At 53.3% G+C, this 12,568-nt stretch overlaps 2 protein-coding genes across 14 annotated transcripts in view; one reads left to right on the top strand and one right to left on the bottom strand.

The window, feature by feature from the left end:
• TBL1X (transducin beta like 1 X-linked) overlaps positions 1 to 11,069 on the top strand; it is a 214,863-nt gene extending 203,794 nt beyond the window's left edge. For 4 of the 7 annotated variants that reach the window (XM_078064795.1, XM_078064794.1, XM_078064797.1 and 1 more), the window contains 5 exons: positions 37 to 158; positions 2,330 to 2,404; positions 2,750 to 2,877; positions 4,246 to 4,411; positions 4,656 to 5,725. In XM_078064795.1, the coding sequence (XP_077920921.1) occupies positions 37 to 158; positions 2,330 to 2,404; positions 2,750 to 2,877; positions 4,246 to 4,411; positions 4,656 to 4,904 (740 nt within the window). In that variant the 3' untranslated portion in view covers positions 4,905 to 5,725. Of the gene's footprint in view, positions 1 to 36; positions 159 to 2,329; positions 2,405 to 2,749; positions 2,878 to 4,245; positions 4,412 to 4,655; positions 5,727 to 6,384; positions 6,463 to 6,500; positions 6,603 to 7,590 lie in introns of those variants that run through there. The other 3 variants (XM_078064799.1, XM_078064800.1, XM_078064798.1) reach the window with 3 other exon arrangements.
• GPR143 (G protein-coupled receptor 143) overlaps positions 1 to 12,568 on the bottom strand; it is an 85,658-nt gene that overhangs the window by 14,955 nt on the left and 58,135 nt on the right. The gene's annotated exons all lie outside the window — the stretch shown is intronic.

The following is a 12,568-nucleotide window of genomic DNA, read 5'->3' as shown; positions in this document are numbered from 1 at the left end:
GTAAATGCCGCTGTGTGTCCGCCCCCTCCCCCGTAGCGCCCGCCCTCGACGTGGACTGGCAGAACAACACTACCTTCGCCTCGTGCAGCACCGACATGTGCATTCACGTCTGCAGACTCGGCTGTGACCGCCCGGTCAAAACCTTCCAGGGACACACAGTAAGTGTGACTTCCGACGGTGGGCCCCTGGTTCCCCAGGTGCTTGCAGCGTCGCTGGTGGCCGGATTAACCCACTCGAGGGCAGGCGGTGGCGCCAAGACTGACCCTGACCCTCAGGAGTCAGAGTTCGATTCCGCAGGAAAGCCTTTTTAACGTAGCTGTTAGGAAAATCTACAGGCACGTGTAGGAAAGGATGCTTATAATGAGCAAATAGATGGGGAACATTGGCAGAGAAAGGAAAACTATATTCTTAAAAAAAAAGTCCAGTTTCAGAAATCTGAGACCTGAGGGCTATAGTGTCTGATACGACAGTCTTCAAGGGGGGGCCGGGGGCTCAGCAGCAGGTGGGAGACTGCAGGAAGGCTAGGGAACCTGAAGCGAGATCCCAGAAATGAGCCGATTTAAAGAATGGATAAAAGCTTGAACAGTCTTTCTCAGAGAGGCTTAATGACCGATGGGCCGTACGAAGCCCTCCAGCCAGTATGTGTAATGGAGAGAGAAAAAAGAGAGAACACAAAAATCATATGAAGCATTAATGGCCACATTTTCCTAAATTTGGGGGAAAATATGAACATCTAATCCAAGAAGCTCAGAGGTCAGTTGACTTCTCATCAGATTCCTTAGTGTGGGGCTCATGAGGCTCTTGGTCGCTTTTCCAGACCAGATCCCTGGAGGCTCCAAACCCCCTCCCCCCCCAGCCCTCCTGGGACACCTGCCCGACGGACGGACACCGTCGTCTCAGCACCAGCTCACTGCCACAGGACTCCCCTTTTCCTGTGGCCCTCCAGGCCGCTGCTTCTGAAAGCCCAGGCATCAGCTCTCCTGTTACCATCTCCTTGTGTCTCTAAACCAACCCCCCCTTTATTTTTCCCGTTTCTTCCTCTCTCCCCTAACCCTACACTCTTCCCCAGACTTCCATCTGTCCCACTTGCGACTTGATCACCATCGCACATTTTAAATGGGTCTTCCCGCTGCTCGTCATCCTGCACGAGACACAAGCTAAATGTAGTTGAGCCTCTTTTCTTCCCGAGACCTTGTGAGCCATCCCTGGATGCCTCCTGGGAATTGTGACTTGGGTTGCAGAATCGGGGAGAGCAAACTGCACTGTGGGGAAGGAGCTGGCTGCACCCTCGGGTTAGCTGAGGACAGTCGGGGGGGCCCAGCTCCGCACTCCTGGGCCCTGAGAGATCTGCCCGTAGGGTCTCCTTTCAATGGTTGCAGCCAGAGCCACCGTGGCCGCCGGCTGAGCCTGTCCCTGGGCCCCAGGTTCCCCTGGGGTCCGGCATCCGCTTCCTCGTGCACACGTGCATACACCCGTCTGTAGTCCAAGCCCTCCGGCCTCCCTTAGCTCACCCACTGGCCTGATTGCAGCATCTGGCTTGCTGTTTGCTCTGGATTTCCAGCCCCCTGCCCCCCCTCGGGGATCTTGTTTATGGGTGTGTTCCTAACAGTTACCACTTGGGCGTTTCGATCCTGTCTTCAACCCGGATTAAACCTTCCTGTGTATCCGAGGCCTTAAATCGTTGCCTTCCACCCCCCACCCCACGCTCCCACCCCCAGCACGAAAAGAGAGGGGTCTTTTTTTTTTTAAAGATTTTATTTATTTTTTTGACAGAGACATAGCGAGAGCAGGAACACAAGCAGGGGGAGTGGGAGAGGGAGAAGCAGGCCTCCCGCAGAGCAGGGAGCCCGATGTGGGACTCGATCCCAGGACCCTGGGATCATGACCTGAGCCGAAGGCAGACGCTTAACAACTGAGCCACCCAGGCGCCCAAGAGAGGGGTCTTGTATGGATTTAGACAGGAAGTAGCCGTGGTATAGAAAGTATGCAGGAAAAGGATTTTCAAAGTCAGTTTTTAAATTACCACGGTCTTTCTTACTGGTTTTCTGCCCGGCCCTGAATTTTATGTAAATTCATTTGACTGCCTAGTAGTGACTTTTTTTCCTTAGAGAAACGTCGATGAGCGGGTTACATATGGCGTATGGCTGTGCTTGTATATGAACGTGGAAGGCAGAGTCAGAGAGGAAAATAAAGGGAAACGTGGAAAGTCCCTGGTTTCTCCGTGGAGTCCTTTGAGGTGCAGCCTCGACGAGGCACTGCTGCCCCCTGCTGGAAGGTTCTGGGATCTGCTCACGAGCCTTTCTCCTGAAAACCCTTTGCTCTCTTTCAGAATGAGGTCAATGCCATCAAATGGGATCCTTCTGGAATGCTGCTAGCATCCTGCTCTGATGACATGACGTTAAAGGTAGTGGTGGGAGGACAGGCCGTGCGGTGCACAGCCCCGTGGGCCCAGTCACTGCTCCTCCACTGATTAGCCCTCTCTCCCCATTGCTGACTCGATGTCACTGTCCTGCAGCTACCTCCCGTTGATCGTTGAGGGTCCTGCAGAGACTCCTTCCTTGCCCGGGGCCTTTCTCGCAGGTGCACCCTGGCATGTTGCTCCCCGTCCCTGGCGGGTGACCTGCTGATGGGCCGGCCGCACTCCCCGCTGGGCGGCGAGCTTCCCGAGAGCTCACGGAATGAGTGCTGTGGGACCACTGCTGGCTGGAGAAACGGCATCTGCTCACATTGCTGCTCTTCTGTTCTCTAGATCTGGAGTATGAAGCAGGACACGTGTGTCCATGACCTTCAGGCTCACAGCAAAGAGATCTACACCATAAAGTGGAGTCCCACCGGGCCAGCCACCAGCAACCCAAATTCCAACATCATGCTAGCGAGGTAAAGCGCAGATGGCCCACAGCGCGAGCGTGGTTCCTAAAAGCAGCCGTGCCCCCTCCCCGCGGCCAGGCTAGTCACAGGGCCAGCAAGACTTAACTCGTGTCCCAGGAGAATGGGACATTTCACTGAGGTGTGGTGCAAACGTGTGCAGGTCCTTCCAAACTAAATGACATGGTGAGCTCGCTTTGAAAGCACCCACAAGACCCTGAAGTGACACCTGGCACTGGGTAGCAGTGGGATGGCCAGTCAGGCCAGAATTGGTCTGTCCCAGTGCTCACTGGACCCCATTCAGGATGTAACGTTCTACTCTAGGTACTGTGTTTTCAAAAGAACATTTTGGGGGGCGAACTGAAGAGATTCTGAGACTGAATGCCAGGGTAACTGGGGGTGCGGAGCCCACAGCCGGAAGCAGTGTGGGTGTGTTTGCTTCGCTTGGCAGGGATGGTTTGTGACCCGGAGCAGGAACGGGCTTGTGCTCGCGGTGGTGGAGAGTGGGATTGTGGGCACACGCGAAGGTGGCGGCCTTCTATAAGTCGGGAAGAACCTCCGTGTTCACCACGTAGCGGAGCGGTGGGCAGCCTCGCCGAGCAGTGAGGACTCTTGTTTGCTGCAAGTGCTCGACCCAGCGCCATCTCTTAGAAAGCACTGGAAGGGAGTCCTGCATCCACTGAGAGGCTAGAGCCAGAAGAACATGATGGCCATAATTCCCTCATTTCGAGTAACTGTCCTAAAACCCACTTAAATTACTGAGCTAAAGAACACACTCCAGTCGGTTTTGATGGCCTAGAAGGTACTTGTGTTCCACGGTCCCCATGACGAGCATAAATGACCCTTCAGTCAGCGGTAGGAAGGGAACGTACCCGTGGAGGGACTGAGTGCCAGGCAGCAGCTCTGTGATCCATGCTGTTCTCTCACGTGGGAAAATAAGCAGACTTGCAGCGCTCGGCAGTGTGATCGCATATTTGGATGGGATTGTATTTTAATTCCTGTTGGTTTCAGTTTTATGCACTCAATTTGCTATTTTTGCAAACTATTGGTATCATTTCAGTTGCTGACAATAGATGTTATCTTTTAAATTACGGGAGCATTTTAGAAAATGTGGTACATATTCTATGCAAGTATTTATCATCCGTATCTGTAGGAAATGCAGGGAGAAGTTAATGTGGATATCAGCTTGTGTCCCTAATAACAGCCCCAAAAGAAAGGAAGGAGGGAAGAAAAGATCTGTTTGAAAACTATGGCCTTGTTTTCACTATGTCCAACTCACATTTTGGAAAGAAGAGCTCATGATACCCATTAAAACATCTTAGGGAAACGGAAAGAAAGCCAGGTGTTTCTGTGGTGATGTTTTGTGTCCCGTCTTCTTAGTGCTTCGTTTGATTCTACGGTTCGACTGTGGGATGTGGAGCGCGGCGTTTGCATCCACACGCTAACCAAACATCAGGAACCGGTCTACAGTGTAGCTTTCAGCCCCGATGGGAAGTACCTGGCCAGTGGCTCCTTTGACAAGTGTGTGCATATCTGGAATACTCAGGTAATCCCCACGCTTCCTGTGAGCCAGTCCTTTCCAAAAGGAAGGCCCTATAAACAGTGTTTTCGGGGACCCAGGCTAGGAGCAGCCAGTGGGGAAGCTGTGCTTAGGAACGAGTTGCCCCAGATGATGGCTTGAAGCCAGCCCTCCCTTCCCAGGCAGACCCCAGGCTCAGTGCTGCTGCCCTGTGCCCTGTCCGGGCTGTGGGTCCCCTCCCCAACGCCTGCCCCGTCTTCTGCTTGTTCAGCTTCCCGGCCTCAAACCACCTCCCTGCCTCATTCGCTTCTCGAGCCCAGGCGTGCTCAGACACGCGGCCGTCTGGAATCCGAGGTCGGGGGCGGAGAGGTGTCCCCCCATCCGAGGTTTCCAGGGGCAGCGGCCAACTGGCCTGGGGCCAGCCCTGACCACCTCGGAGACCACCAACACCTGTGGCCCCACGGAGCCCATCAAGGAGTACAAAGGAGAGGTGGTTTGCAAAGGTGCTCGTGCCATTTAATGATTCTTGAGTGAAAATATTTTATGTTTGTAGCAAAGGATAGGCCAAGAGTGGGTTGTCCTGTTCTCAGAACTAAAAGGAGACGATATTTGATTAAATGTAGCCACTGTACGTTTCTCTGGCCATACCTGAGGATCGCAGAAATCTGAATATAAAGATAGAATGGACAGGAACTAGTAGAGTACAGTGTTATCTTGGGCGGTCAGCTCTTGGTTCTCCTAATGGAAGGGAGATGGTGGTGTGGTAGGAGTCCTTGAAAATAGCCAGTGATCCATTTTGTTGGATCTCAGGATGGATCAGACGGCTTCCCTGCTCCCCTTTTCATATGACCTATCTTCTAGATTCCCTTGGGCTTGGTTGACATTCGGATGCATTTGCGTTCTCAAGTCCATGTTCCCCTTGGGGCAGGAGGTGGTGGGGCATGGGCCAAGGTAACTGGCATTGGGGTGCAGGGGTCCACTGAGACCCCAGGCTTCCCAGGGACTGCCTTACATAAAACACATCCTCTTGCGGAAGGAGAGGCGATGGTGGGCCCTGCATGGAGCCAGCCTGATGCCAAGCTGAGCCTCACGGCCCTAGATAGGCCTCCTGGAAAACTCACCCCAGGCACACCTTGCTGGAAATCATGCTGGATGGATTTGTAAAATAACATCGTTCATTAGGTGCCGTCTACTGTCAGAAACTCGTCGAATCATGATCACCCTCATTATCACCCCATTTGTATAAATCACAACACTCTGAGACATTTTTTTATTTTTATTTTTTTAGATTTTTTAATTTATTTATTTGACAGAGAGAGACACAGCGAGAGAGGGAACACAAGCAGGGGGAGTGGGAGAGGGAGAAGCAGGCTTCCCGCCGAGCAGGGAGCCCGATGTGGGACTTGATCTCAGGACCCCGGGATCATGACCTGAGCCGAAGGCAGACGCCCAGCGACTGAGCCACCCAGGCGCCCCAAGACATTTTATTTTTTTAAAGATTTTTTTTTTTTTAATAGTTTAGATATTTGAGAGAGAGAGAGGAAGAGAGCGAGCGAAAGAGCATGAGTTGTGGGGAGAGGCAGAGGGAGAAGCAGACTCCCCGCTGAGCAGGGAGCCCGATGCGGGGCTCGATCCCAGGACCCTGGGACCATGACCTGAGCCGAAGGCAGACGCTTAACCATCTGAGCCACCCAGGTGCCCTCTTTGAGACATTTTAAAACTCACTTTAATTCTCTGTGAAATGGGTACCCTCTCTAAATATTAAAAAAAAAAAAAAACATTGCTGACTCGTTCCTTGGGAACAGCTGTCCCAGTGTGCAGGGCACCATCAGTACCGGGGGGGAGAGGGGAAGGGGAGGGCGGGGCCCAAGGGACACGCGACCTCCCCTGCCGAGTCCAGGCCACGGGCCACCATAGGGCACCTTGGGCTCCCGTGGTAGGACGTCTGAGAGGCACGCACCTATAGCCCCCAGTTTGAATTTCTGTTTTGCAAACTTCAGAAATAAGCTCTCCGTGATGAGCTACCGCGAGAACGTTTCGGGGTCACGTCCCGAGAGTGGCTCCTGCCGGCGCACCCGTGTGTCGCGTCCTGAGTGCTGACTGCTTTGCTTTGCAGAGTGGGAGTCTCGTGCACAGCTACCGAGGCACCGGCGGGATCTTCGAGGTGTGCTGGAATGCCCGAGGGGACAAAGTGGGCGCCAGTGCGTCCGACGGCTCTGTAAGCGGCACCTGTGGCTTGCGGGGGGGGGACGGGCGAGGGCGCAAAGAGGAAAAGCCAGGCAGTTGATACCTGACTGCACTTCCGGGCGGAGGGGGGGTGATGGGTCCCGGTCTCTGAGGGCCTGGCACGCAGCAGGTATCGAATGAATGTGTTTTGGGGGAAGGAAACTTCTGGGCTGGATCCCATTGGGTTGGCACCATTTGAGAATGGCCGCCTCTTCCTCCCTTCCAGGTTGTCTTTCTGGTTAACACTCCCTCAGGGAAATTGGTGGTTCTCAACCATGGGGATTCTGTCCCTGTGAGTCTGCAGACTTTGGCATTTTTTGGTTGTCCCTACTTTGGGGGGGGGGGACCCGCTACTGGCGTGTGGTGGGTGGAAGGCGGGGACGCAGCTAGCCTCCTCCCGGTCCCAGGACGGCCCCCCCAGCAGGGAAGTGTCTAGCTCCAGTGTCTGTGGTGTTGAAGCTGGGACACTCACTCCTGCCTTGGCTCCATGTCTGTGCCCCTGACCTGGGCCCTGTGGTGGTGAAGGCATGAGCTTTCCTTCCACAGGTCGCCCGGCTCCCAGGGGTCCTGTTCTGGTCCCAGGACATGTCTGGCCTTTTGATTCGTTCCTGCACTTGAGCTCCAAAGCAGGGGGGGCAACACTGGGCGGGCTTCCCAAGGGTCAGCCTGGGCCCCCAGTGTTCCCAGCATCCGTGTGCTCAGACCGGAGTTGTCCTCGACCCCGTCACTTAGCGTCCACTGCCATTTGTTCCTAGCGTTGCCCTTGACCTGGCTTTTCCGTGCAGTGCTGTTTGCTTGGGGTTGGTTGGTCAGATGCTCAGACACTCTTCTCTCATTCGAGCTTCTCTGCATCTTCGTGACCGTGTGCCGATAAAACTTTATTCACAAAACACGGGTCATGGGCCAGATTTGGTCCAAGGGCTCGAAAGGCTTCTTGGTGTTGTCTGTGAAGGTAACAGTCACTTCCTCTTTCCTCCCAGGTGTGTGTTTTAGATCTTCGGAAGTAAACACAGAATATTCTAGAACAGAATTGTAACGGACCAGCAGTGAATGTGTGGGGGTGCAGCGCTCGTCAGACACGGTTCTATCCGCTCCAAAACTGTACGAACTTGACTTGCATTAGAGTGTACTTGGAAATCAGCTCATCCCTGGCCGCGGGAGTCTCTATTTTTTTGTAACCTTCATCAGGAAGTTTAAAACAGAAGCATACACAGTCCTATCAAAGGGGGAAAGGATGGTTTCCACCCAGAACATTCAGCCTGGGAAGCACGAAGCCACCAGCTAAACGGTGCACGGTTTGGTTTCCATCCAGAACAGGCTCTGATGGCTGAGAGAAAAGCAGGAGGAAAAAAAAAGGAAAAAAAAGCTGTGCCAAAAAAAGGAAAAACAAGAAAAATGCTGTGATAAACCAAAAGGCGGGGGGGCTCTCCTCCACGTGGCGGGTTTGTTTTTTCCCTAACAATTTGGACACTACAGTTGTTCTCACAAAGGATGTTCAAAGACCAGTTTGTACCGATGAAATGCGCAACTTTGTAATCCCAACACTTTCTATTTTCTAGAATCTTCTTTGTCCGGTGGTTTTTCTATTGGCTGGAATCCTGTCGTCTGGGGGCCTTCAGTCTGAGATGGAAACTGTTTTTGGTTTGTTGCTTCTTTCCCGTTGTCTGGCCCTCCTGCACCTTTCTCCTTCGTTCCGTGTGGTCTTGGTGTGCGGTACACCGTCAATAGATGCAGCCTCGTGGACACCGTGACGGAATCGGGGGCGGACAGCTTTCCCGTCCCCTCCTCCCCCTTCCCTTTCCCCCATCGCCCCTCGCTCACTCTCTCTCTGTCCCTTTCTCATAGTTGCTTCGGATCTTAGGTCTCAAGGGCACTTTCGGCGCGTAATAAGTGCTTTATGTAAGCAGGCAGGGCAGGGGGACTTTTTACAGGAGAAAAAAATACTTATAAGAGAGAGAGCCCGGAGTATTTTTGGAAAAAAAAAATATTTTTATGTTAAAACAATTTTAAAATCCTAAAATGGTCATCAGACATAGAGAGCTTTGTGTGATTCATATTTTAAACAAATTTTAGGAAGACACAGGCAGGGTCTGAGGTCGCTTTTTCCTTTCCCTTCAGCTTCATGAAAGGCGGTTAGAAGTCTGGGTGGGAAAAGGTCGGTCCTGTGCCTCGGTCACGGGATTGCTCTGCCTCGAGAGTGAGAGCCCGGCGCTGTGGGCTTCGCGGACGAGCGCGGCGGCTCGCAGGGCGTGTGTACCCTCGTAGCCGGAGGGAGAGGGCCGGAGAACGGTGCCCGCTGACCCCAAGCAGCAGTCCCCGGACCAAACGGTATCGAAGATGCCAGGCACAACTCAACAGCTGAGCTCCGCGTCCCCTCGACATCTCGCGGACGGCACTGTGGATACCGGTGGTCGCGTCACCGAGAGCAGGGTGACCCGTCCTCGCAACGCCGACCCGAAAGGCTCCAGGATCTCCCCTGCTCTCCTGATGACAGAAATGAACGGGGAAGGAAGATGTTCAGGCCCGGAGGTGAATGACCTAGGTAGAAACGTCACTAATAATTTCTGCTGTCTTCATAATTTCTTTCTCTCACAAGAGACTAGGAGAAAGATTTTTTTTTTTTAAATAATGAATCTTTTTACTGTTTTTAAAAAATTAAACATGGCTTTGTGTTCCTAGAGGAGTTTCCTTTCATTGGATCAGGTGACCTTTGTAGTCTTGTCACAACCCGACAGGGACCTAGTTTTGAAGTGAACAATGGGGAAGAACCGAAAGATAAGGCCTCTTGTCTCCTCTGTTTCCCAGCGGGCACAGGAAGAGATGAGGAAGTTGGCCAGGCCTGGGGGTGGGGGTCCGGTCGTGGGCAGGTGTCAGCTGGGTGTGTGTTCCGGCAATGAGACAGGATGTTCGAGGGTGGCCTCCGTCCATGCAGCCAAAACCCAACGGGCAGGGCAGGGCAAGGCCTTCCTACAGAACTTGGAGTGGGCTGGGACCAGCTACAAAGACCAGAGTGTGTTCATTCTTCTCAGATCATTAATTGGCTTGGATATCGGAGTCATTCACGCCCTGTCTACACGAGACCAAAGTGCTCTGTGTCCGACTTGGGTATTTTATTCAGGCTCTGTTAACTAAATGCTTAGCCCAGGGGTCAGAGTTCCGTGGAGTCACCACTCCCATCTTTGAAGATAGCAGATGATGATTCATTGCCTGGCCCCCAAGACATCATTAGGTTTGGGGTGCAGTTTGTTGGGGATCCAGACCAACACCATCTCAACTCCATACCCCAAGTAAAAATGTCACCTCTACAGAGCTTAAGTTGTTGAGGGGTGGCCCGCGGTCGGGACATGGCTTGTGTTTGACAAGTCAGACGCTGTTGGGTGGCCATGGCGAGACATCCTGTAAGGGGTTCAGTAGATAATATTCACAGGGAGGTCAGGAGCCCAGGCCTTAGCCTCCTGGTGACTCTGAGTCACTTGGGAACGATGAGGTAGGAGCCAAGGGCTGGAAGGCCACGCACGACATAGGCTTGGCCGCTGTGTGCAGGAGTGAAGCTGGTGAGGACAAAGGCCCACTGTCCGCATCCCTAGCTTCCCCGAGCAGCCATTGCCGAGCGGCTCCCCACGGGCCTGAAGAGGGACCAACCAGGAGCGGGCGGGCAGCGCCCCTTCCATCCATCCCCATCCTTAGCACAACGACCGCCAGCCATCGAGCCTGCGACACTCGCCCTCTGCCAGAAAGCCGGCAGCTTCATCTCCGTCATCGAGGGATGGCCCGTGGGTGAAGTTCCTGTTTGTCCTTTGTTTCCAGCTCTGAGAAATTGTGGGTAAATGCTTACGTCTTAGTGACCAAATGGAACCTTGATTCTGAAATCAGAGTAACACGATGATCCTTCGCAGAATCTTCGGTTGGGTTTCGAGTGACCAAGAGCGTGTCCCGCACGCCCACCTGGCAGAGGGATGCTGTCCCGCGGCAGGGGGAGCGAGGGCCGTCCGTGACAGGGTGTCCACCCTCTGACCCCACACGACACCTAGGACTTGACGTTTGTTTTGTCTTTCTAAACCTCGATCACGGAGCCGAGTGAAGTGCACTTTGTCAAATGTAAGGGTCTGCTTTGTTATTTTTAGCCTTCTGTTCCACCTTTCTCTCTCTTTTTTTTAATCGTGTTTCTTGTCAAATGCAGAAATGTTCCTTCCGCCACTCACTGAGGTTTTTAAATTCTGGCTTCTGCAGTTTTTATTGTCTGTGTCAGACGTACAGCCAGATGTGGTCCTCTGTCTGCATTTTCTAGATTCTGTTCCATCCACATCGACCCCCGTTTGGTTCTCCTCCACCCCCACTCACCCTCACGCTCTCTGAGAAAAAGAATCACCTTGTGTGTCGTAGCTCATTTGTTTCAAGAGAAAATCAACAGATCATACTCAGTGTCTTGAATAAATCGCTCTATTTTGATACTAGAGAACTCGGTGGGTGTGCTTTCTTGCTCTCGCGGGGTTAACTCTCGGGCCCACGGTGCCACGGATGGATGAAGACGCCACTGTGCGTTTTCTCACAACTCGAGTGCCTCTTCCCAGGACCTCTCTGCTGACACAGGGCCCAGGGAACGGGACGGCCGATGCATGAGGAACACCAGCCCCTGCTTACTGTCGAAGGCTCCGTAACGGGGGCGCGTTTCCACGCGTTCCTTCGTCATTACGTTCCAGGCTGGCGGCTGTAAGAAGTCCGAGCAGAGGAGTCTTAGCAGCAGGTGGGTTTGCTGGGAGTCGGAGTTCAGGGACTAGCTTTGAGCCACTGGAGGAGCCCACAGTCACAGGCACATGGGAGACTCGGCGACGCAGACGAACGGTCCACAAATGCTGACCGACATCTGCTCTGTGCCACATGCCGAGGTGTCACCTTAATCAGCTGCTGGGTGTTACGGGATGACTGGGCATTGCTGTACCCAGCACTAGGGAGGAGGCCCATGAGGAGGAGAGGCAGAGTGTTGTACAAGTCCTTCTTCGCTGTGCGGGTCACCAGGAAGGTCATGGTGTCCTTCCCGCCAATTCCAACCTGATCCTGCACTAGAACGAAGCGGAGGACTGGGGTCCCGGTGCTGTCGGGGGGTGAAGCACATGAGAGCCACAGGAAGGTCCTGGGGAGAACCTAGTAGCAAGCACGGCAGTGGGGAGAACACAGCGTGGGTCAGGGTCCCCGGGATAGAGGCGTATGGGACGTGTGGCTTTGGTGGGAACACACAGCTTTAAATGGGGTTCTTTATAAGAAGCTGGACTTCATTTTATTTTGGGGCATCTGCAGCTTGCAGTCACTCAACAGAACTTCACCTGTCCGCATCGTGATGCGGTTCCTAGAGGATATTGGCGAATGTTCTTCGTGCTTGCGGGAAGGTTTCTGGGCATCTGTGTGTGCTGGCTGCGGTTACTATTGACAGAGACCCGGACGCCGCCTTGAGCTGCGTGAGAAGGGGTAGGAGGACGTGGGAAGCAGTGCCGTGTATCCCCTCCAAACACTCAGAACGTGGCCGATATATATATATATTTTTTTCCAGTCTGACTCCTTTTCCTCTGAAATGTCTCATCCATGACAAGGTAAGGCCCGCAAGGGGACGCATTTCCATCCGGAGCAGGACGTGGACAGGGCGTGGGGACGGTGGGGGAGAGCGCAGGACACCGCTCTGCACAGAATTACCTTCCGCCAACACTTAGATGCTCTGGAGAATGGGGGGCTCGGACCAGGAACCTATAGTTTTCGTCAAGCCAAAGCGACTGGGGGAAACCACAGGAAAAAAACAGCCGGCTGGGATACATTCTCCCCAGACTCATGAACATGAGGGCATTCCTAGAATAGGGGACGCGAGCAGAGTCCTCAAAAGGTATTTTAAAGTGTGATAAATCGACTGGCTCCTAAACTGGCCAATAAACTAAAATCACACGGAAGCTACGTGGTAGGCACCGCCTCATC

This window comes from Halichoerus grypus, chromosome X (assembly GCF_964656455.1).
Source record: "Halichoerus grypus chromosome X, mHalGry1.hap1.1, whole genome shotgun sequence".
NCBI classification, from domain to species: domain Eukaryota; kingdom Metazoa; phylum Chordata; class Mammalia; order Carnivora; family Phocidae; genus Halichoerus; species Halichoerus grypus.
This window is presented reverse-complemented; position numbering and strand designations above follow the sequence as displayed.